The sequence below is a fragment of the Lipotes vexillifer genome, unplaced genomic scaffold (genome assembly GCF_000442215.2).
Source record: "Lipotes vexillifer unplaced genomic scaffold, Lipotes_vexillifer_v1.1 scaffold724, whole genome shotgun sequence".
In the NCBI taxonomy this organism is placed as follows: Eukaryota; Metazoa; Chordata; class Mammalia; order Artiodactyla; family Lipotidae; genus Lipotes; species Lipotes vexillifer.
The window spans coordinates 284077-310342 of NW_006788746.1; the positions used below are offsets into that span (position 1 = coordinate 284077).

At 35.0% G+C, this 26266-nt stretch overlaps 1 protein-coding gene across 6 annotated transcripts in view; it reads left to right on the plus strand.

Moving 5' to 3' along the window:
- RAPGEF6 (Rap guanine nucleotide exchange factor 6) overlaps positions 1-26266 on the plus strand; it is a 222020-nt gene that overhangs the window by 178252 nt on the left and 17502 nt on the right. For 4 of the 6 annotated variants that reach the window (XM_007461757.1, XM_007461758.1, XM_007461754.1 and 1 more), the window contains 6 exons: positions 1802-2042; positions 4032-4415; positions 11935-12146; positions 17460-17583; positions 19984-20007; positions 23322-23542. In XM_007461757.1, coding sequence (XP_007461819.1) covers positions 1802-2042; positions 4032-4415; positions 11935-12146; positions 17460-17583; positions 19984-20007; positions 23322-23542 — 1206 coding nt within the window. The remainder of the gene's footprint in view (positions 1-1801; positions 2043-4031; positions 4416-11934; positions 12147-17459; positions 17584-19983; positions 20008-23321; positions 23543-26266) is intronic. The other 2 variants (XM_007461756.1, XM_007461755.1) reach the window with 1 other exon arrangement.

The window sequence follows — 26266 nt, forward strand, 5'->3', positions numbered from 1 at the left end:
AGGATTGACTCATTTGCAAAGAAATAGGAACAAGAGGTGTTTGGTGACTCAGATCTTTGCATACCTTAAGAAAAGGCAGTTTGGTGCGTGCATCTTACGAAGGGGACCTGGATAGATGAAGTATTCTGCTTCCAATTTGACAGTAGACCCAAAACATTCAAAATATCTGTTGGCTAAGAATCCTTCTTCCTGTAATTGTATTTGTGTATATTCAGTTGACTCTTCCAGTCCTGAGAGTCAGTCTCTGTCTTTTTGTGTCCTCAGCCTCACTGCATACTTTATTCTGTGAAATTATTTCCTCCCACATCTATTTCATTATTCTTCTCTTTCCTTTAGCTAGGATTATACCTCAGGTGGTTTTGAGACAAATTTGTAATTTTTCTTTTCCTCTTAATCTTACAATGTATACAATGCTAAGAAGGAGGTAATGCTAGGCAAAGAATATACCATTACTTGAGCCACCAAAATATCTCCAGCTCATCCCCACTACACACATGACAAAAATATCCACAATAATACATTTTTCCTGATTTAAAATTAAAGAAATTTTTGTAACAATTTATTATCATAAGGAAAAATTTAAGTTTTTCATGTTAAATCTCTTTTCACTTAACTATTTTTAATTATATAGTAAATTATGTAATAAAAATAGAATTATATTAAAAAATTAGCCCACTGTTGTCATATTGATCATTGTTCAGGAAGTTTTAGCCAATGCCATATAAGAAGAAAAAGAAATATGATAGAGTAAGAGGGAAAAATACCATTATTACCATGTACATAATATGTGAACATTTATCTTAAAGTAGGACTTATTTACTAATAGCAGAAATCACAAAGGCAAAGACTGAGATTTAACCACATGAATATTTAAATTTTTCCTGTGTTAAAGTATATAAATATAAAATCTGAGAAGACATTTGCCACTTTATAGTAGACTGTGTTGGTATTTAGTATAATTCAGTAGGAAAAAGCATGAAGAATACCAAAAGGTATTTTTAAAAAGGAATAATAATGGTTCATTAAACCAGTGAGTCTCACCAGTAACCAAAGAAGTGAAATATAAAATAATGACACATTTTTGGAGGGCAGAAATGCAATAGGGCTTTCAAAATGGAAAAAAAAAAAGTTTTAATAAACAGTTTGGATAAGAGTGTGACTAAAATTGTTCTCTTTATACCCTAGGATGATAAAATACTATAACTGTCCTGGAGAACAGTTCAGAAGTATATTTCAAAAACCTTAACAATATGCATGCCCTCTAACTCAGCATTTCTCTTTTTTTGGATTTTCCCTGAGGAAATAATCAGCTTGCATGCAAAGGTTTATCTACAGGGAGAGTTTGTAGGGGGGGGGGAATTATTTATCATACTGTTACTTATAATAAAGGAAAGTGATATGCAAGGTAAATGTTTGTGATTAAGGGTTTGGATCATTTCAAATTATAAAATACATATCGTGAAGTCCTATGCCTCCATTAAAAAATGTTTTGTTGAAGAATATTTAATGGCATAAAAATGTTTATAATAAACAAAAATTTCGTGGCTTCCAAATCGTATGCATAGTATGACTGTAATTTTTCTCTTTTTCTTGGTGTTTTCCTGTGAACATATATTAATATTTTGTCATCTGAAAAGATAGATTTATTTATTAATAAATGCAGCAATGATTTCTCTTAACCTCCTGAAATAGAAATGTATATATTACTCTTTAGAGAGATCATTTTCTTCTAAATTATTTTTTGAAGAGTTTAAAAGCCATTTTCTGGAAAATAACAGGACATATTTTTGTATTTATACAGATATTCCTGATCAAGTTATAAGAGTTTTCAAAGCAGATCAACAAAGTTGCTACATTATCATCTGTAAAGACACTACAGCTAAAGAAGTTGTTTGTCAAGCTATTCATGAATTTGGTTTGACTGGTCCATCTGACACCTATTCTCTCTGTGAAGTTTCTGTTACTCCTGAGGGTGTCATAAAACAGAGGAGACTTCCGGACCAGTTCTCCAAATTAGCTGATAGAATTCAGCTCAATGGAAGGTGAATGTGCTTATTAATGAATGTACTTATTTCTACATGTGTTTTTGAAGATTCCATGCTAAAAGAGATACTTTAATTAGGAACATCATGTTTTTAGGTCCAGTGAGTTCTCTCTAAAATTAACATGTAATTTCTCTTTTGTTAGCTTTCTGTTGTCTCCGTAATTATGTATAATAGAATCTTAGAGTGTTAGCACTAATAAGTGCTACCCAAAAGTGGGAGAAAGAAAGGGAGGATAGTGTTCTAAAATATTTTAGCCCTCCTGCTAAAATGAAGTCTTACAACCACTGTTATAATCCAATCCCTGTTTTTTAGAGGGGGAAACTAGATGATCCATATCTTTATATGTATCTGAGTGTATATATGTTAATTTAAAAATTTGCTTTTTAAATGACCAGTATGTACTTTGGGCAGAAGAAGTCATAGTTTTCATAATTATTTTTCTTAGTAGTTTTCCTTTTATGAATATACAGGAAAACTTTAAAAAAATGTTTTTAATGTGCTCTGAAAATTATTTAATCAACTAGAAGATAGTTTTAGTACTGCGTTTGTTCTTTGGTGATTTTCTTTGACAATAATGCAATCTTTTTAGTGAGCCCAGATTCATATGTAGGATGAGATCCTTGGAAACCTTAAAATGACTATCCATCATGGTTGCTGTTAAGAAAGAGTGGGTTAACGCTGCTTTGCTGGCTTTACATAGTGGTTAAGAGCATGAACCCTGGAGCCAGACTGCCCAAATTCAAATCCCTGGTCTGGCTATGTGACCTTGAGCAAGTTATTTAGTTTCTCTGTGCCTGAATTTTCTCATCATAAAGTGGGATGATAATAATGGAACCTACCTCAGAGGAATGTTATGAGAATTAAATGAGTTAATAAGCATTACATACTTTAAATGTTAGATATAATTTTATTATCTATAGTATGAGTTTCAACACTTATTTATGGTAATCTCTTAGGCATGTGAACAGTTTAAAGGCAGAAGAAAAAGAAATACAGTTTCTTGACAATAAAACATAGATGGACACAAACCTAGGCTTAGATCAAGTTGTATGTTAGAAAAGAATGAAGGAAAAACTACATGTGATACAATATGTAACCTCTTCTGCAGCAACAGCCCTGTATATTTCCCAATTGTGAATTCTTTACTTAACCCATCTCTTAGCTTTTAAGTGCCATAAAATTGTTCATCTAAAAAGGTGAAAGGCAAATGAAGATCTTTTTAATGGTTACTGGTCAGTGCCATTTGCTGGAATGAGGTTTTGGATTTATCAAGGGAGCAATCAGTAGTGGAAGAGTTTCCCTCCTTTATGGGTTTTATTCTTCTTTGCTTCTCTTGGAAATTTAGAGTTAAGAAGGGAATGAGTACAGCAACAACTTCTGAGTAGAGATGTGAACAGTCTTGATTCAGGAGTTTATTCATGCTGTCCCTGAACAAGTATTTGTATAGTACCTATTATGTGTCCTATATCCTTATAGAGCCCTCACAGAGCTTTTGTTCTCAAGAATATACATGTGATTCTTCACATGTCATGAGAGTAGTTTCTGAAAATGATTAAGTTCACAGCATAATCAACATTATTTTTACACTTTAAAATAATAGATGTTAAATGGTGGAATAGGAGGAAAACGTCTTCAAAGTCTTCTTATTTAAAATATTAATTTTCCTTTTTATCTTTTTAAAAAATATTTATTTATTTATTATTTAGTTGCACTGGGTCTTAGTTGCAGGAGGTGGCCTCCTTAGTTGCGGCATGTGGGATCTAGTTCCCTGACCAGGGATCGAACCCATGCCCCCTGCATTGGGAGCGCGGAGCCTTAACCACTGTGCTACCAGGGAAGTCCCTCTATCTTATCTTTAAATCAATATTCTGCTGACATTTCTGGCAAAAAGTTATTAACAGTATAATGATATTTTGACAACAGTGATAGAGGGAAAGTGTTCTTATAAATGTGAAATCACTCATAAAAACAATTTTTTCCTTTTAGGTATTATTTAAAAAATAACATGGAAACAGAAACCCTCTGTTCAGATGAAGATGCTCAAGAACTAATTAAGGAAAGCCAACTATCCATGCTGCAGCTCAGTACTATTGAGGTGGCCACTCAGCTATCAATGAGGGACTTTGATTTATTTCGTAATATTGAGCCTACTGAATATATTGATGACCTTTTTAAGTTAGATTCAAAAACAGGAAATACTCACTTGAAAGAATTTGAAGATATTGTAAACCAAGAGACATTCTGGGTGGCCTCAGAGATTTTAACTGAATCAAATCAGCTCAAACGAATGAAGATTATTAAACATTTTATTAAAATTGCACTTCATTGTCGAGAATGTAAGAACTTCAATTCCATGTTTGCAATAATAAGGTAAATTTGTACAAATATTTCTTTATGGTTTTGTCATGATACTGGACATGAAGCTGATTTTCTTCTTAGGTATTAAATGGCTAGGAGAAGAAAAGTTCAATTAATATGTGTTTATATAAATATTGTTAGATTTAATATATTTTCCATTCTGGTGAGACTGGATTTTTTCTCTTTTTGTTTCTTCCATCTTTCAGTCACTTAAACATTTTTTTGGTAAGTATAGGTGATTGCCTTCCCAATTTTCTTCCTTTCTCCCCCTTTGAGGTATTATACCCTCTTGGATGTATGTCCAATAGCTGTCTTTATCATCAGACTTCTGTGCAACAGGCAGTACCTGCCTCACCATGATTTGACACTGAAAAATTAATGCACTAAAAATTAATGATATTAATGCACTAACTTACAATTGCTATTTTGAAGTGACAACAGTAGCAACAGTAATAACAACAGCAGCTATTTGGTGACCTCTTCCTGTTTCCCACAGACTATACAAGGTATCAGTGAATGTGTTACCACTCAGACAAAAGCTGGGCCATAAGAATTGTAAAAATCCTTCAAAGTTTATAAACCCAGGAAGTGTGTATGGTTACATGAGCTCCTGGGAATCTTCTTCCTTCTCTTCACTTATTATGAGAATCTAGGTCTAGGTAATTTATTTTCTGACCCTCATCCAGCACAATACTGACCAACAGAGGGATTCCTCTTAAAGCAAGTCTGATTTTAATGGTGGAGGGTAGTGGTAGTTTGGTCTATTTATAAGGCCATGTGCTTATATATGGCAGCATAATAGCTACCTTAACTAATCCCATCTATGCACACCCTCCAAAAAATTAATTATGATTTATTCCTAATAGTCACATGAGATAAAATTAGAATCTTTAAGGAACTTTTTAATCATAAATCTGTCATAGTAATAGAAAACTCCTTTATGAAATTTACCAGTGGATGCAATTGAACTAGGCACTGTGGAGGAAGTATTGAATAGAGATTAATAGAGTGACCTTTAGAATCAACTGCACCTGTATTTGAGTCCTGCCTCTAACGTGTCAAGGGGAAACTGAAGACCGATTTCTCATCTGTGAAATTCAGGAATTACACCACCTACCTCACAGTTTTTAACAGCTGGGTCTAAAACAAGAGAACAGAGATGCCATTGATAAACACCTTAGAAGGCTAGAAATTGAAAGTATTCGTTTAGGAAGCACGGAGTAAAGAATCTGAGAGTTATAGGCTCAGTTTCAGAGTATTCCATTAAAAAAAAAAAATTGATTGACACCAGAAGAGATCTCTGTGTCCAAAGAAAATGATAAAGAGCTAAAAACCATACCTTAGAGACCATCCTCAGGGTGGAGGTAAAGAAGAGAGTCCAGCCAAAGAAATATAAGATCAATATAAGAAACAGTAGGAGAGCACAATTTTGATAGTGTCATTAAAGCCAAGGAAACAGAATGATTTGAGGGAGGGTGGTGGACAGCAGCCCCAAGATGGGCATAAGAAAGGCGAGATTTGGTTAAGAGGCTTTGCTTTGGTTAGGAGGTTTGTTTTGTTATGAAGAACATTTTATTATATATATTTTCGATAATTCATGTAAAGTTAATTGCTTTGTATTCTTACATTTTATATTAAAATACATTACAGAATATAAAGGATATATTGACTTTTCAACAGAGATGACACAGGCAGATCAATCACTTATGGCTGGAATTAAATAGCATATTTTATTTATTTCTCTTTTTTTAAGTCTAACCAAAGGTTTGTCAGTTTTGTTTATTATTTCAGAAAACCTGTTCTTAGTTTCATTGATCTTTTCTGTTGTTTTTCTGGTCTCTCATTTATTTCCGCTCGGATTTTTGTTATTTCCCAAAGGGCTTAGTTTCTTCTTTTTCTAGTTCTGGTTACATATGTTATGTAATTTACTTGAGGTCTTTCTTAATATAATTATTTATCATTATAAACTTCTGTCTTGGAACTGCTTTTGAAGCATCCACCAAATTTTGGAATGTTGTATATCCATTTTCCTCTGTTGAGAGACATTTTTTTATTTCCCCTTTGATTTCTTTGACCCATTGGTTGTTCAGGGGTGTGTTGCTTAATTTCCATATATTTGTAGATTTTCCATTTTTCCTCTTGCTGTTTCACACACTCTGGTCAGAAAAGATACTTGGTATGATTTGGGTCTTCTTAAATTTGCTAAGACTTGTTTTGTGGCTTACATGACCTATCCTGGAAGATGTTCTGTGCATGCTTGAGAAGAATTGTGTATTCTGCTGATGTTGGATGGAATGTCCTCTATATGTCTGTTAGGTCCATTGATCTAAAGTATGGTTCAGGTCCAACATTTCCTTGTTGATTTTTTTGTCTGGGTGATTGATCCATTGCTAAAAGTGGGGTATTGAAGTCCCCTGCTATTACTGTATTGTTTTTTTCTCCCTTCACATCTGTTGGTGTTTGCTTAATATACTTAGGTGCTGTGCTGTTGGGTGCACACATATTTACAATTGTTATGTCTTCTTGCTGAGTCGACCCCTTTATCATTATATAATGACCTTCTTTGTCTCTTATTACCATTTTTGACTTAAAGTCTATTTTGGCTGACATAAATAACTCTATTCTCTTTTGGTTTCCACTTCCATGGAATATCTTTTTCCATCCATTCACTTTGAGCCTGTCTGTATCCTTTAGGCTGAGTTGGGTAGGCAGTATATAGTGGGATCTTGTTTTTTTTTATCCACCAGTAACTGTGCCATTGGATTGGAAAATTCAGTCCATTTACCTTTAGAGTAATTATTGATATGTAAGGACTTAACCACTGCCATCTAATTGTTTTCTGGACGTTTTATAATTCCCTTGTTAACTTTTTGACTCTGTTGCTGTGTTCCTTTGTGAATTGGTGCTTTTCCATGGTGATATGCTCTGATTCCCTTTTCCTCTTTTGTGAGTCCACTATAGGCTTTTGCTTTGTGGTTACCATGAGACTTACATGAAGCATCTTATTAACAGTCTATTTGACACTGATAAAATTTCAGTCACATACAAAACCCTACCCCCTCCTTTATGTTTTTCATGTCACAATTTGCCTTTTTATATTGTGTATTCATTCACAAATTGTAGTAGCTAGAATTATTTTTGACACTCTTGTCCTTTAACCTTTATACTCTAGTTAACATGCCATCGTATTTCAGTGTTGAGAGTTTTTTAAATTTAACTGTATATTTACCTTTATCAGAGTGTTGTATATTTTTATATGTTTTCATGTTACTAGTTAGCATCATTTCATTTCATTTGAAGAACTTCTTTTAGCATTTCTTATAAGGCACATCTAGTGATGGTGAATTTCTCAGCTCTTGTTTTTTCTGGGAAAGTCCTCCATTTCTCTAGGATAACTTTGCCAGATAGAGTACTCTTGACTGTTAGACCACTCTCTCCTGGCCTGTAAGGTGTCTGCTAAGAAATCTGCTGATAGCCTAATGGGGTTTCCTTTGTAAGTTACAATCTTTTTTTCTCTTGCTGCCTTTATTATAATGTGTCTTGGAGAAAGTTGTTTTAGATTGAAATAATGGGGTGACCATTTAGCTTCGTGAGCTTGGATGTCTAGATCTCTTTCCAGGTTTGGGAAGTTCTCAGCCATAATTCTTTAAATAGTCTTTTTGCCCCCTTTTCCCTCACTTCACCCTCTAGAACTCCAGTGGTTTGTATATTGGGGGGTTTTTTTTTGATGGTTTCCCAACTTTCTTCATTCTTTTTTCTCCTCAGACTATTTCAAAGTTCCTGTCCTCTATCGCATTGATTTTTCCTTCTCTTTGGTCTACTGGATGTTGATGCTCTCTAGTGCATTTTTTCATTTCATTCACTGAATTCTTCAGCTCCAGAATATTCATTTGGTTCTTTCTTGTGATGTCTGTATCTTTGTTAAATTTCTCATTTGGATCATATATTGTTTTCCTGATTGCATTGAATTGTCTTTGTTTTCTTATAGCTGATTGAGTTTTCTTAGAACACCTGTTTTGAATTCTTTGTTAGGTAAATTATAGATCGCCATGTCTTTGGGTTTGATTACTGGAAGATTACTGTGAACTTTTGGTGATGTCGTGTTTCCTTCATTTTTCATGTTACTTGGAGTTTTGCATTGCTCTTTTTGCATTTGAAATAGCATTCACCTTCTCTGAGTTTTATGAGTTGCCTTCAGGATAAAAAGCCTTTCATCATTCTTGATATATTGATAGATTCTGAGGCTTTCTCAGGCATTGTGTGGATACATCTGCTCCATGCTTCTTTTCCCCCTTGTGGCAGAATTCTGAAGCTTGTATGTCTTCTCTGTATCCTAGGATGTACTGTGTCAGCTGCTGATAGTCTCTTGTTTTCCTAAAGGTAGTGCTACAGCTCAGGTTTGTGGTTTCTTTGCCCACAGACTCTGGCCTGTTTCCTGTGTGTGTTTCCTCTCTACCAGAGCTTTCTCTTGGGACCTTGCACAGGGAGCCAGTAGCAGAGTGGGGGGAGGTGTGGGTTTGTGCATGTTGAGCTGCAGGTGCTCTTGGGTACGTTGGGGGGGTTTACAAGTCAGGTTTTCCCTGTGGCTCCTGGATGGGCTTCCTGTTGGAATCCAGAAGCATTTAGCAGGAACTGCATCCCATTAATACCTCTTGGAATCTTATATGCTACTCTTCTGATCTGTTCCCTCCCCGCAGTCATGGAGCTCCCACTTTAGTGCTCTGGATGCTACAAGACAGAATGAGTGTCTTTGGCAGCATCCTACACTGCTAGGGCAGCCAAGCATTCACTCACCGGCTCTCCCTTTCCCCTGTGGGAGAAATCATAGGCCGTCTAGTTTAGGCTTAAGCTATGCTTTCCTTGATGCCAGCAAAGTCAAGCTATTTCTATTCCAGTGCATCTGCACTCTTTTTTTCTGTTCTGTCATATTCCAGCAGAGTGCTTGAACTTCTCCTCTGGAAACCTGGACTTCACAAAGGCTCTCTTGTCTGTAGCTGACCCCCAAAGTCAGTGTTCTCCATGTGTTCCCAGACCACAGCTAAGAGGGGCCAGAACCATTTCATAGTCTGCTCTAGGTTCCACAGCCAGTACCCAAATCTACCTGCTTGTTACCCAGTATACCAGTGGGTGAGGCTCCTCTCAGGTCCCTTGGTCTGTGATTCTGGGTCTCACAACTCCCACAGAGGCACTACTTACTGTTAATGGATAGATGCTGAATTTTCGTTGTTGGGGCAGGGGGTAAAATGAGGGTCGTCTTATGACAGTATAATGCTGACGTCACTCTCTCCAGTCATCTCCTGGTTGAAGTTTGTTTTCTAGTCATTTCTTGCACAAGGGCTTATGGGAATTATATATCCTGAGCATATTCAGAGTTTTTCTGTTGGCTTTGAACCTCAGTGTCAGTTTATCTGCCTTTAAAATTCTTGTCTAACATGTAATTTCTTGGGAACCTCATAGATAATGGCTCTACAACTAGCATTTTATATAGCTGTTCAAGTTTCTGTGTTTACTCTCATTATTTCCTTATCTCTGAAGTCATTTACCTTTACATGGGTGTTTCCACATCTCATTTAGTTTTGTATCAAGTTCTCTGGAACTGTGGTATCTATTCTATAGATTCAGTTCTTTTGTTTCTGAATAGTTTTCTCAGATTGTACTTTTGAATATTTTTTCAGTTCCATTATTTTCGTTTCCTTCTTCAAGGATACCAATTATATATATTTTAGATCTCCTTTGTCTTCCATATCCATTATTTTCTCTCTTGTTCTTTTCAGCTCTGTCCATTTCCATTGATTGCTTTTGTTAATCCTTTCTTTTAAGTCACTTGCCTAAGGTTTTAGCAGTGTCTTTTTTTTCTTTATGTAGGTTCCAGTGTTGCCTTCATTTCTCTGTTGGTTGCATTTTTTTCTTCCATTCTTTTCTAAACTTTACTTAACTTTTTTATCAACTTATATATTTTTTTCCCTAAACTCTTATATCACTGCATTACTCTTTGTTTACTTTATTAGTTCATTTGAAATCATGGCTAGAGTCATTAGTCCCAGTTTTTATTGTATTGTTGGAACATTTTCCTGCTTTCTGATCTTTAAGTCTTTGTTTTTCCTTGTAGCAGCATGTTATAGCTCTGGCATTCATTCCTTTTTTGAATGACATGAGTTTTCCTATACCATCTATCTGCAGGAGATTCACGTGGGAGAAAAGCCAGAGCAGTATCCCAGGCTAGCAGAAATAGAGCTTGTATGTGAATTGTTTTACCCTTTACTTCTCTCCAGCAAATGAAAATTGGCAGTTTTATGGCTGCTTACAACTCAGTTTCTCCCTTCTTTCTTGTGTCACTGTTAAATTCCTTCTTGCCAAGATGTTATATCACTGTGTGTACTGTGTTAATCTTACTTTCCCTGACACTCTCTGGTAAAGAACAGAGTCCAACCCCCTCCTAATTCTGTCAGCCTATGGACTCTGTTGTGTTGTTCCAAATAGGGGATTCCTGGTTTGCCTTCTGGGTGAGTTACCTGCTTCAGAGAGCTGTGCTTTACCAGCTTTCATTGACATCTTCAGCTGCAGGCATTCTTTTTCAGCATTTTGCCTACTCAAAGTTGACCTTGACTGTTTTTTGACAGCCTTTCTAATGTGTTTAGGAGTTACAGATATCTCTTAGTTTTGGTGGAGATGAAATTTGCATTCCTGTTATTCATCCTTGTAGTTGTTTGGGATGATTTCTGAGAAGCAGAGGGAACAAAGATACCTTAACTCCACACTTTAAAATCAGAAATCAAGAGAACATTTTAAATACCATAGTACTGGTAAAAGTCAGGTGGCTGAGAACAAAAGAGGGATTAACTGATAGGAAAATTGCACTATTCATTCAGCAGCATACCTATGAGTTGGTAGTGTAGAGGTAAGGGATAGGGAGGAGTTGTAGCCTAATTGGCATGCATTATTTTTAAAGTTAGGACTATCTGAGTTTGTTTAAAATCCTATAGAGAGGAGACATTGAATGTATGAAGGCCTGAGGGACAACAGGATTAGAATCTAGGGATATGGAAGTATTGGAATCAGGGACATGAGTGGCCAAAATCTCAAGGAAAGAAGGTTTTCAGCCCCAGAACTTGCCTTGCTTCTTATATAACGCTTGTTATCACTTACATCACTCTCAAATAGATAATGTGTCCATAAAGTTATTTCTGAGCAAATAAAAAAACATTGTGATACTTGAAGTTTATTTTTAAGTTAAATGCCTATTTTATGGAATTACTATATTTGTGATTTACATGCAGACTACAAAATAAAGACTGTTGGTATACAACCATAGGCAAGTAATGTAGTTCCTTTGAAGGAAGTTTTCCTTAAGATCAAGGAGTCCCTTTTATTTCTTTCTTTCTTCATGATTCTCCTGTTTATTTCAACACATTGAAATTTGTCCCTGCTTATTTTACCTTTATTAGAAAAGATTGGTTTATACACTTTCCTGACCTGAGTCCTTTCTCTCCCACAAGTCCCTTTCTAATGTTTTTATTCTCATCTTTGGCAGTGGCTTGAACCTGGCATCTGTAGCACGACTCAGAGGTACTTGGGAAAAGTTACCAAGCAAGTATGAGAAACACCTCCAAGATCTACAAGACCTTTTTGATCCATCTAGAAACATGGCAAAATATAGAAATATTCTTAGTAGTCAAAGCATGCAGCCTCCAATTATTCCACTCTTCCCCGTTGTCAAGAAAGATATGACATTTCTACATGAAGGTATTTAAAAGTAATTTGAAAATTAGCATATTTAGCTTCAGCTAATTCTCCATAATTGTGATGTATTTTCCAGTCTATTGATTAAAAGTCACTAAAGCTTTACCCAGTTAAATGCAGCAAATCTTAGGAACCAAAACCCACATTATTGACAAGAACAAATGTAGGTGTTTACCCAATGCATTCAAACTTAAAGTTGACTTACAACCAAGATCAGACTTTTTGATCTTATTTATTGTTTTGTTTAGTAATATTTTTCCTTCCAACTTAATTTTTAAATTACTAAACACATACAGAAAAGTACCCAGAACAAGTGAACAACTCAATGAATTATGACAAAGCAAACACCCATGCACCCAACATCCAGTCAAAGAAATAAAATATTGCCTACCTCCCAGCACCCCCACTCATGCCCTTTCCTAATTACCACCTTTATCTTCCCCAAAGATAACTAGGGTCTTGACTTCTAATACTGTGGTTTAGTTTCACCTGTTCTTGAACTTTATATAATCACAGAGTATGTTTATATTTTTAGTTTTGGTTTGGCTTCTGGATTATTTTGGTCAACATTAGACTTCTGAGATGAGATTCTTCCATGTTTTTGAGTGTAACTGTACTTCATTTTCAAAACTATTTAGCATTCATTCCATTACATAAATGCAATACAGTGGATTCATCCAATCCATTGATGAGCATTTGATCGTTTCCACTGTTTACGAATAATGCTGCTATGAATATTCTTTCACATATCTCATAGTGCACGTGCATTTTTGTTCAGTATAATTCACAGTGAAATTTATGGGTCCTGATATTCATATACTCAACTTTGGAAAGCTGTTTGAGGTTAATCTACTAAAGTGGAACACTGGCAGTGTTTTTAGCATTCTTGTTCCTCATTCTCACCAACACCTGGTAAATTGATTCTTTTTATTTTTATCCATTCCAGTAGGTGTGTAATTGTATCTTGATGTGGTTTAATTTACATTTCTCTGATTACTAATGAGGCTGAACACCCTTTTGTATATTTATTTGTCCTCTTTTGACAACTATCAGTTCAGTGTCCTGCTTATTTTTTATAAGGTTCTGTTTTTCTAATATACTTTTTAAGAATTTTGTGTAAGTCCTGTATATAGTATGACTTGCCTTTTGACTCTCTTAAGGATGTCTTTTGATGAACAGCAAGTTCTTAGTTTTAAAAACCAAATTAACCTTTTGCCATGTGGTTTATCTGCAATCCCCTTAATTGATTTTTGTGAATGGTATTTGTCCTCCATTAACTTGCTGACTACACACTGGTTTACTAATTTTCTAGTGTTACACTAGACATTATATTGGGTTGGCCAAAAAGTTTGTTCGGTTTTTTCTAGTAGCTGTTAGTTGTCTTTCACTTCATTCGAAACAATTTTGTTAGATTGTATCGTGACAGCTGTCAGGTCAGCGTGCATTTTTAAAAAACTTATCAAAATTGGTGGATTTTTGTGTAGCCATTTTAATACTGAAGATGGAAGAAAAACAACATTTTCGGCATATTATACTTTATTATTTAAAGAAAGGTAAAAATGAAACTGACATGCACAAAAGGATTTGTGCGGTGTATGGAGAAGGTGCTGTGACTGCTCAAACGTGTCAAAAGTGGTTTGCGAAGTTTCGTGCTGGAGATTTCTCGCTGGACATTGCTCCACAGTTGGGTAGACCAGTTGAAGTTGATAGCAATCAAATTGAAACATTAATTGAGAACAATCAATATTATGCCACGCTGGAGATAGCCAACATACTCAAAATACCCAAATCAAGCATTGAAAATCATTTGCACCAGCTTGGTATGTTAATTGCTTTGATGTTTGGTTTCCACATAAGTTAAGCCAAAAAAACCTTGGCCATATTTCTGCATGTGATTCTATACTTAAATGTAATGAAAATGTTTCGTTTTTAAAACAAATTTTGACTGGTGATGAAAAGTGGATACTGCACAGTAATGTGGAACAGAAGAGATCGTGGGGCAAGCGAAATGAACAACAACCAACTACACCAAAGGCCGGTCTTCATCCAAAGAAGGTGATGGATGTTGTGTATATGGTAGGATTAGAAGGGAGTGAGTCTTCTATTATGAACTCCTTGCAGAAAACCCAATGATTAAGTCCAGCAAGTACTGCTCCCAATTAGACCAACTGAAAGCAGCACTCAACCTAAAGCGTTTAGAATTAGTCAACAGAAAATGCATAATCTTCTATCAGGATAACGGAAGACCGCATGTTTCTTTTATGACCAAGCAAGAACTGTTACAGCTTGACTGGGAAGTTCTCATTCATCTGCCATATGCACCAGAGATCGGATTTCCATTTATTTCGGTCTTTACAAAATTCTCTTAATGGAAAAAATTTCCATTTCCTGGAAGACTGTAAAAGGCACCTGGAACAGTTCTTTACTCAAAAAGATAAAAAATTTTGGGAAGATGGAATTATGAAGTTACCTGGAAAATGGCAGAAGGTAGTGGAACAAAAAGGTGAATACGTTGTTCAATAAAGTTCTTGGTGAAAATGAAAAATGTCTTTTAGTTTTACTTAAAAACCAAAGGAACTTTTTGGCCAACCCTATATATTTATACCTGTTGATATTAATTCACGTAATATTCATTAGTACTTTTCTGTGTGTCAGGCAGTGCAAGAAGTTAGACCATTTAAATTCCCATTTGCTCACCTCCCGACATATACAGTTGTTTCCATGCCTTTAAATGCCACACTATACTATTGTTGTTTAGTAAAGTCAGTATTTATTTAGCTTTACCTGCATGATGATATTGTTACTTTTCCTGCATTTCAAAGTTTTCACGTGGTTGGGGTTTTTTTCTCCTGTAGAACACTGATTATTATTCCCTTATACGCAAGTCTACTGGTGATGAAATCTCTTACTTTTTGTTTATTTGAAAAATGTCTTTAATTAATATTCATTCTTAAGGCATAACTTTGGTTGGCACTTCCCTTTCAACATATTGAGATAACAAAACTGTCTCCTGGCTTGCATTGTTATTGTTGAGAAATCAAGTGTCAGTCTTATTTGTTGTTCCTTTGACAATAATCAACCCTTTTTCTCATAGCTGCTTTATAATTTTCTCTTCTCTCTATCTGTTTTTCTCTAGTTTTGCTGTGATGTGACTAAGTGCAGCATTTGGTTTTCTCTGACCTGGATATTTTTATTCATTCTGGAATTTTCTCCCAGCTTAATGTCCAATTTTTAAATTATTTCTTCAGCTGTGTCTAATTTACTGTTAAATTCAGCAGCAAATTCCTTATTTCAGTTATTGGGTTTTTTTTTTTCCAGTTTTACAATTTAAATTCATTTTTTATCTTCATGTTCTCTGCCAGAGTTCTCAGTGTTGTTTTTTATAACCTTGCACATATTTACCAGTTACTATTATGTTTGTCTTCAATAACTCCATAATCTAGATCCTTTATGAGTCTTTCTGTTGTCTTTTATTTTTTTTTTCCTTGCATTTCAATCATGTTGAATTTTCTCCTGATGTACCTGGTTATTTTTGACCAAATGGATGTTGTGTACAAAGAAATTACAGAAATAACCTAGAGTTTTAGACAATATTACATTCCTCCAGAGAGAATTAAAGCTTGCTTCTGCCAGGCAGCTAGGGGTGCTAACAATCCAAAAATAACCTTAAACCATTTTCATATTTTGAGATAATTTAACACTGAACTTTTATCCCAGTCTACATTTAGTTTATCTTTAGTCTGAGGATATATTATAGGCCTTCAAAATCCCAACCCAAAACATTGAAGATTTATCTAGACTTAAGTTGTTCTTCTCTAACTTCAAAGGTCATGGTGGCAACTACTCAGTTTTTCAGCTCATCATCCCCTTTTCTGAAATCAGCAGATGCTGGGTCAAGCACTGGGAGATGCTAAACTTGCCACAGAACTTCATTATTGCTTCAGATCTTCACGACCTTGATAGTTTTTTGATGACTTAAAACATTTTTTTTCTATTTTTGTCCAACTTTTCTAACTGTTCTTAACAGACGTGTTGTGCCAATTAACTAGTTGTACTGCCCCCACTTTCATTATCACTCCTTTTTCATAAGAAAATATCATTATAGGCTTCAAGTATATTTTTCTGACATGCTCCCTCAAAACATGTTTAGGTGACTTGAAAGTATTTTCGGTTATCATTTTGTTTTCAACTCATGTTGAGACCCTGAACAATTTATATGTCCAATGAATAGGTGCCATTTACTACAAAAAGGGAGCCCACCATGTGTTCCAGACCCATGTGGTTCTCAAACTTGGCTTCAGGGACTTGGAATTCCACAGATACCTCAGGGGCTATGTGGAAAATAAATAGGGTCACACCAACTGTTAAAGACAGGTGTGAAAAAAAGACAGATTACCCTTTGAACATATAATTTTTTGCCTTGTGGTTTGAACTGGGTAAGCCAACATATGGGCTAAGTCTGGTCTCATTCCTGTTCTCGTCAAAGAAAAGTAGACCATTTTGAGAGGTGTATGAATTTTTTTCCTCAGAGAACTACTTAGTGAAACAGAAACAAAAACCATGGAACTTACAAACAAGCAAATTTGTGTTTAATGATTAAAGTCATGATTGTAAATTCAAATCCTGGGGAAGAGAGGATGCATGGCAGACTAGAAGATGTCTACCCCTACGAGCCAGCCACCTCTTAATTTTAACTAATTATTACCACTTGGAAAACAGACCTATCAATACTTATTATTTAATCCCCCACCTACCCACCCCGCTTTTTTTCTTCGAGAGAAGTCAGAAATTCTTGTTTTCTTGGGATGTCTTCCACTTCTTAAGTGTTGACAACTCATTTTACAATTTATTTAATTACTGTAAATCATAGAAACCTTACTAGATTAGTTAAGCCAAAGGTCACTGTTTATGACCTCTGGCTAAAACCTAAGTTTTCAAGTGCTCTACTCTGCTGCCCAAAAAAACACATGCACGTACTTGCCTAAGAGCGGGCTGAGCATCTGGAGAATTAGATTTGAGGAGCTGTGTTTTTTACTAGGTGTGCCTACAGCATAATGAAATGGCTTTTAGAAGCTATGCACAGTTTCTCACTTTCCAGTAATCATAATCATTACTTTCGTAGGAATAGAATTTCTCCCATTAGCTCATTCCCTGGGAGCAGGATTAAACCATCTATGGGTTTATCAGTTCTTGAAAACAAAAGTGACAGTTTGATAAAGAAGGTTCTGATTTGTGCCTCCAACAATGATAACTTCTGCTACCTTTATTTAGATATTTTAATTTTGGAAGTTAAAAAAAGTTACTTTTATTCTATAGGAAATGATTCCAAAGTAGATGGTTTAGTAAATTTTGAGAAGCTCAGAATGATTGCCAAGGAAATTCGTCAAGTTGTTCGAATGACTTCTGCTAACATGGACCCAGCTATGATGTTCCGACAGAGGTATGTCATTGAAGTGTGTAAGTGTTACAGAGTGGCACTGAGCATGATATAATATTTTTCATTTATTGACCATCTGCCATTTGTTACACAGTGTACTAAGTGCTTTACAGATGTCCCTCTCAAGTAATAGTTTGTCACTATAACCTTTAAAGGTTGGTAGTAGTATTGGCCTGCCTTTTACATATGAAGAAACTGAAGCTCAGAGCAGTTTGGTATGTGTCCAGGATTACATAAATTGCTGAGATTTGAACCCTAGTTCTCTATTACTTTTTTGAGTACATAGATAGTTCTGTATTGTTATTGTTAATTAAAATGTCATCTAACTTAAATGTAAGTAAGTTGCTGATCTTTACTGAAGTTATCACACAGGTCAGATGCTTTCATCTGGTTTCTAACCAAATGTATGAAGTATTAGTCTTTTATTTTTACTGAATATGTCTTTTTATTGAATATTTTTAAAGTTCTATTTCTGCCTAAGTTCTACTTTATTCTTCTAAAATACATTCCTTGGTTTCAAGTCATGGTACTGCTGTTTATTTGTATGTAAATTCTTTAACGCAGTTTAGAAAGTGCCAATTTAATGATGCTCCATCTTTAATAAAAATGAAATAAAAATAAAAATTGCATTCAATATTAACCTGATCTTCTAAGAATGCTTTTTAAAATTCATTTTTAATGTAATAACAAATGTCTCCTCAAATTATATAAAACATAAAGTATGTTGTCAAGCTGTTCCCAGTAATTTCTGTAATTTTTAGGGTAAAAAGATATTAGGGTTTTCATTTTTGGTCTGATTTTCTTCTGGGCCTTTGTGTATAGCTTCAGTACCTAAGAGCTTTAAAAATGAAATGTTTACCGAGGCAGACACAATTCTTGTGGCTTGAAAGAAATATAGCCTACTAAGGAAACAAAAATACTTGGTTTTTTAAGAGTTAGAGATGGGAGTTTTTGTAACCAAACAGAATCAATGTGTGTCAGGATTGTTTTTTTTATTTTTGTTTTGTTTTGTCTAAATCACTGTTCAGGAGTCTTTGTTTTTATAAGTAGTTGACCTGATCGTTGCTCTAGTGTAGAAATTCTCAAAGTGTGGAGGAAGGGGTATATCATATCTCCTCTTCCCAACCCATCCCATTTCTGTTCCTGAGAATCACTACATGTAATGAGGGGTGTCATTGCTCCGCAGTGTAGAAGCAGAAGACAGTAAGAACCAGGGACCAAAGCAGACCTGGAGGATTTGTTTCTTTGTTTTTAAGTTTTTGTTTTTGTTATATGTCCCTGTACAGTGGCCCCACCACGCCCTGTTGTCTTACACAGACATCCATCTACTCATGTATTTTAGCACCCTCGTTCCTCAAGATGATAATGACTTTGTGAGCCTGCTAGACCAGTTGATAATATTTTAAGTACAATGCCTCAGAAATGAGCAAAGGAGGAAGAAACTGAGGATGAAGTCAGTAAACTTGGCTGTTTCCTTGGGAATGGCCTAGGCTAGAGTAGAATGCAATATAGGAAAAAATAAAACATAATTAGATTAGACTGAAGTTTTCCTGAATCAGTTGTATTTGTCAGCTAGTACTGAAATGTACTAGCTTTCTTTAAGCAAGTAATTGTCCAGTTTGGTGGTATATAATATCTTGTGTAGACAAAGTACCCCTTTTATTTTAACAGTAGTCAGTGTGCTAACTGAAAAACAGAATTTTGGGCTGGCCAGAACTGGAGCTTATTGGATACAAGCCAGAGATATAATGAGACCAGTCAGGATTGGGGGGAAGGGGCAAAAAAATAAATGAGAATAAAAATTTTAAAAAGAATCTTGATTCAGCCCAATTGTAGTGTAAGGAGATACAGGATCATAAAGATTTTGATGATACATTTATACTTACATTTTAAGTTGGATTTGCTGCTCAAAATTTCTTGTTAATGCACATTGTAAGAGAATTTCTGCACTTAAAAATGAAATTATAAATCTTTGTTTCTTGTAATTTCATCCTCGCTTAAATGTATGGCTCAAAAATCCTTTTTAAAAAAAAAATGTTGAAAAGATCATATTCCTTAATTTAAAATTTCCCTGAAAACTTTGAATTCAAAATTCATAGTTAGTAAATGTTTTCCCTTAAGCTTCTTATTAACATAAGCCTCTAAATGAATTAGGTATTAAAAATATAATTGGTCTAAAAGCATACTTTTAAATAGTGTGGAGTTTTTTGGCCTTCAGTACATATCATAATTCATTTTACCCCCTTGTATTCCATTAAAGTCATTTTACTGTTAAGCTACCTTTTTTTTCTAGTAAAATTTTTCTGTTCTGTCTCCATAGTTTCTCTGACTCACGACTGTTGTCTTTTTTCTGTGCTTTCCTATTCAAACACGTGCTTCAATGTTTGTGGCTCTTGCTTACAGGAAGAAGAGGTGGCGGAGTCTGGGGTAAGTGTAGAGATGAATGCAACTGGAATGAAGGTTGTGCAACTGTTAACATATACTGCATCCTTTTCATTAATGCACGCACGTAAAATAGCATGTGTTGTATTAACCCTGTCAACCTACATTCCTGACAAATAAATGCCTTTTGCTAACAAGGTTAAAATAGTGTTAGAACTAGCTTTTTTTCCCTTTACTTTTCCATTGTTGACGTCCCATAAGTACCTTTTAGATTTTATTTAGCAGGGTCAGTTAGATAATGATGATGATAGCATATATTTGTTGTGTGCTTCCTATGTGCCATATACTTCTCTGTGCACTTTATATGAATTATTTAATTCTCCAGCCACTCTGTGAAATAGATAATGTTATTCCTATGGTACAGATGGGGAAGATAGAGTTGTCCAAATTCCTAGAGCTCACTAATGGTGGATTCTGATTCACTAATGGTGGTAGTCTGATTCCAGAGTCCACACTATTTTCTTTTATTCACATGCCATATTTTATAAAAATAAATGTTTAAGTGTATTAAAATGGGTAAAAGGTTGTTTATAAAGGTTACATTTTTTTATCAGTTTTCCGAAAGGGTGCAGCCTTTATCCAAAGTATACTGTAATATTGAGTTAGTAAATAATTGAAATAGAGGATGCTTTTAATTGTTCAGATCCACTAATACCATGAGACATACAGCATTGAGTTTTAAATTCCTACCACTTTTAATTAAAGACTCCCTTATCTCTCTTAAAACTGAAATAGAATCAGACCTAACAACACCTTTTGTTGTCAAGTAGGTTCAGATCTCTGCTTACCGATCTGTAATAGATAGCTAAGTATCCACGTAGAATCATAGAATGTTTGGGATCTTATAAATCATCTATCTGATCCTTTCATTTTTAGTTGAAGAAAAAGATGGGTTTTGTGGATGAGCAAAAAAGAATTTTGCTCTTTTAAGATTATAGTGAATCATGAAGTTAGATGCTTTTATATTACATATAAGAAGGATTCTTTGTGAGCCACTTACTTTGAGTCTTGTCTTATTTGTGGTCTTTTGTTTTCTGTTGAAGCTTGGTGAACTTGAATTTTCTTCTGCTTTCTTCCTTCTCTGTGTTTCTCCTGTGTTTTCTTCTATACTTTACATTTATGTCTTGGTCTTTTCTGGTTCTTCTCATTGAAGATAGAAATTGATTCCTAACGTTACTGTTATGAAGAAGAATACTTGAACAGTATATCTTAGTGGGGATTTGGGGGTGTTTGAATGACTTATGTAACACCTTCACTATTTATTCAGCTTTAGGGTTGCTTTGTATGATGTTTGCAGGCACTAGATATTTTTGTTTTTACATCAAAGCATTTTGAAAGTAGCTTAGAAGACATTGTCATTTATCATGAGATTTTCACTTATTAAAATTTTTATGTATCCTAGATTTCTGGACACTTTTTTATATCAACTTACATAAAATTATTAAATACTTGTATTCAAATTTGCTCCTAAATGTTGGGACTTGATTTTACTACATTTCTTTGAATCTGAGACATCATCAGTTGTTGGGACCACTGTTGTTTTATGTACCACGAAGAAAAGTCACTGCAGTACCTTCTTAACACTGAGAATTTTTTTAACTTTATACTTGTTAAAAGAGCTCTTATATAAACTTAGGTATGTGTTTTTTTTATCACATAACACCTTTTTGCATTCATAAAAAGGAAAATATAAAATATAAATTGGTTTAGGTCTTTCTAAAACTTCTTCGTATTTAGAATATGAATTTTCTGAATCACTTTTAGAGTTATTAGTTTCTGGGTTTTTTTTTTCCTCACACGGTATTGCCTTTTGTGCCGTCAAATATGTTGGTAATGCCACACTTCTTAAAACAAGCCATAAAAGAACAAAAAGCTGCTGGTGCTGGGCTCTTAGGTTGGCTTTGCAGATATTTAGGGCTAACATCCTTTTGACACCTGCTTTGGGAATGTTGTTGAACTTGTTAGATTCACTACATCCTTATAATCATTTGGTTCCTGGAGGTTAAGGGAGTAATTCACTAATGAATTAGTGAATTAGTGGTTGGATTTTTTCCAAACCACTCTGAAAGTTTAGGAGTTTCTGCATATGTAAGTAGCAACAACCACATCACAGTTTCTGCCTGACCAGTAGCAATTGAAAGTTGCCATCAAATGTAAGACACACTCTTTTAAAGATCTTAAAATTACAGAAGAAAAGTAACATTTTTTACAACTTTATTTCACTTAATTTATAATGAAAACATTAGGATTTTAGTTGTCTGTTTTAAATGTGAGCACGGAAAAAAACAAATTGTTGTATGGTTATGGTATGTGTATTTAGAATATCTTTGGGTAATTGGGAGGCTAACTTAGAAGACCCATAGATATCCTTATTATTTTAGAATTGGCAACTGCCTTTAAAATAAAAATTGTCTAGAACCTTGTGTTTGCTATCCTTGTTACAAAGGACAAATAGCATTGCAGTTCCTGTTTTCCAGTGGTTCTGGATGTGGTTATTGTAGAAAGAAGTCTGCCAAAAAGAGTACAGTTGGATGTGAAGCTATAGCTTGTTTCAATTGTACTTATTCCTACCCAGCTTGTAGTTTCATCACATTTAGAGGCATTGCAAAAGAAAGATCCCATATCCCCAGTCCAGAAGCCACATATTGCCCAACCATTTCATATGTGAGTAGAAGCAATGAGTAGCTTTTTATTGCATTTCTGATCTCTGACTATATTGAATTGAGTATAACTGGTGTTATTTTTCTTACTGGTTGTTCTATTTGAATTTTGGTCAAAATCTGGTTACTGGTAAAATTGGTGAGCATGATTGGAGTGGGCCAGCTATACACAAGAATGGTGATGGCGATAGCATGTCCAAAGCAGCACGTACAAGCAAAGCTGCTCTAGAAACTCCCCTGCTGAAGAATCCTGGTGCAGAGATCTGGCTCAGGGTGGACTTGTCCTGAACTAGGCTCTTGCCATATCTTCAGAGTGTGGATGGCCATAGGGCCAAAGGAATGCTTATACTTGTCACAGTTGTGCCATGGGTTGCAAAGGCACCAAACACAGGTCTGATGGAATTTGTTGCTTTGGGGGGAATTGTTAACTTATTCTTTAGAATTCTGAACTTTGCTGAATCTGAAAACTCAGAACATTGCCATATGTACCATATTACTTTGCATTAATGCTCTTCATCTTTTAACTCATTTGCATCAGCATGCAGTTGCATTAACAGAACAGAATTCTTTTAATTTTCAATCTGCCATACTTAATTCTCATCTTTACAGCCCCTTATTGTGATCTCCATCTTCTTACAGGTCACTGAGTCAAGGCAGCACAAATTCAAACATGCTGGATGTTCAGGGAGGTGCTCACAAAAAAAAGGCACGCCGTAGCTCTCTGCTTAATGCTAAGAAGCTGTACGAAGATGCCCAAATGGCAAGGAAAGTGAAGCAGTATCTTTCCAGTCTGGATGTAGAAACAGATGAGGAGAAGTTCCAGATGATGTCATTGCAATGGGAGCCTGCATATGGTACCTGTAAGTATAAGTTTTCACTTACGTGACACTAAACAGCACAACAAAATAGAAATTTGTTGCTCTAGTATTATCCTGAAGTCCCAAGAAAATTAACTTTCAGTCACAAAAGTTTACTGACATACCTCAAGCATCATGTGATAATGTTAATCAGATACTGAATTCTCATCCATTCCTGATGATTACTCTGTGCAAGAAATGGAGTGATATAGTTCTTTAAAAAGCATTTTAAAGTCTTCTTAAAAAAGTGAAACATTATAGAGGAGCCCTTCTCTTTGAGAATGTTCTGATCTTCATCCCTAAATGAAGAGTAAAATAAGTGAAAAAATTTCTCTTTCCTAAAAATTTTACAGATAATATCATTTACCAACTGAAAAAATACAATAAATTTAATTAATATACTGTTAGAGATAATAGGTGTATTATAGGCATCAGTAAATAAAGTAAAACAAGAAAAATTAGATATATTCTAATATTTATAAATAGAAAATATGATGAACAAAATAGAGCCTATTCTCAATACTGTTTTTTTTTTTTTAATTAAGTACAAACAATAGAATGTATGTGTCTCTGGGTCAAGGAAATCATGAGTTGTAAGAGCAGAGATCAAAGATGGTAAAATATATTGTGTTTGTTATAACAACAAAATAAAGATGGTTGTACTTCCATTATAAGTGAGTATTATCTATCTATATATATGATTAAATATTACACCAGTAAAAATCCCAGTATGATGTATAGAGCTTGATTAAATGTTGACAGAATATATGAGGGGGAAGGTTCAGTTTTTCTATTTCTGTGTTCCTAATTGATAGGGGGAAATTGTAATTATCATGGGTTGACCCTGAAATTGATAAATGATATAGTATTTACATAGTGATCGAAAAAGTATGTCAATAGAGTAGAAAAGATAAAATGGAAATACAACCAAGTATTGATTTTAAAATTCAGATTCACAGTGAATTTTAAAATGTAGGGTAATGAGCCATTCAGTAAGTGTTGTTATAAAAACAGTATCTTGAACACTTTTACCAATAGAAAAATGAATGGGTTGTGATGAAAAGAACACCTACTAAAGGATGGAGACAGAGTTTGGGTCTCATTTATTACCATTTGAACAAGTTTCTCTTCATCTTAGATCTCTTGTTTTCCTAAATGTAAAACTCAAGCAACTATTGGTACTATGTTTTATCTCAGATTCTTTCTACATCAAACCTATTAAATTAAGAGAAAGAAGTAAAATAATGAAAGCTAACAATTACTGAGCGCTCTCTATATGCCAGCAACCATGCTAAACACTTTTATAAACCTTGCCATTTACTCCTCCTCACAGCAGTCTGTGAGGTGTCCAGTATTGGGATTGTGCAGCATGTATTACAATGGAGAAAGAACTCACACAGATATCAAAACACTAGAGAATAGTTAAGTACACTGCTTCCTTATCAATACGAAGAATGATATATGGCTGTTAAAAATAATAAATGTATATAAACTTGGAAAGTATCTGGAAAAATTTCTTACCACCTGGTGGGATATCAAGAAGTGTCTGCTATGAGAAAATGGTAAATGTCAAAAGTAAAGACTGAAAAAGTATATAGAATCTTCAAATTTTATTCATGTTTTAAAGTTCAAAGCCATATACACACTTATTAAATATCTCTGACGCTGCTTTGAATGATCATCAAAATTATTTTTTCCCAAGTAATGCAGTATAGACTTCATCATCTTATGGTTACTGGATGCAATTTATTATTCCTGCTTTTGTCTGATAAAAGGTTGGGGTTGTTTTTTTGTTTTTTTCTTGTTGCGGTACGCGGGCCTCTCACTGTTGTGGCCTCTCCCACTGTTGTGGCCTCTCCCGTTGCGGAGCACAGGCTCCGGACGCGCAGGCTCAACGGCCATGGCTCACGGGCCCAGCCGCTCCGCAGCATGTGGGATCTTCCCAGACCGGGACACGAACCCGCGTCCCCTGCATCGGCAGGTGGACTCTCAACCACTGCGCCACCAGGGAAGCCCGAAGGTTGTTTATTTTATCTTTTGTTTTCACTATCTGCTTTTATTTGTTCAAATATGATTTGGAATATTTAGAAGCATAGAAACCTTTTTTATGCTTTGCTCATTGTTAAAATTTTGAGGCCTAGGGACTTCCTTGATGGTCCAGTGGTTAAGACTCGGTGCTCCCAATGCCAGGGGCCTGGGTTCAATCCCTGGTTAGGGAAGTAGATCCCACATGCATGCCGCAACTAATGCCACAATGAAGATCCTGCACAAAGATCCTACACACGACAACGAAGATCCCGTGTGCTGCAACTAAGACCCGGCGCAGCCAAATAACTAACTAATTAAAAAAACTTTTTTGACTCCTAGAAAGATCCCACATACCAGCCTCTGCGTTCTCTCTCTCCTCCCCCTACCACGCATTCACACACACCTGCGATACCTTTCTCCTCTCACACCCACCTTAGACTTATCTACTTCTTTTCTCATAACACTAAATGGTGTCTCACTACCATTGATTTTAATACTGATTTAAAATGAGAAAACCTGTGGGTCTTTCTTAAACTGAAAGTTAAACTGTTTTGTGAAAATTTAATTCAATTCATGTTGCTTTATTTTAGTTTGAGAGTCTTTGATTTTTATTGCATGATTGATTTTTAAATGTTTAAATAAATTCCAGACCCAAATAATAGTTGATTGCCAAACATTATAGAATTTGGTTCTTCATAA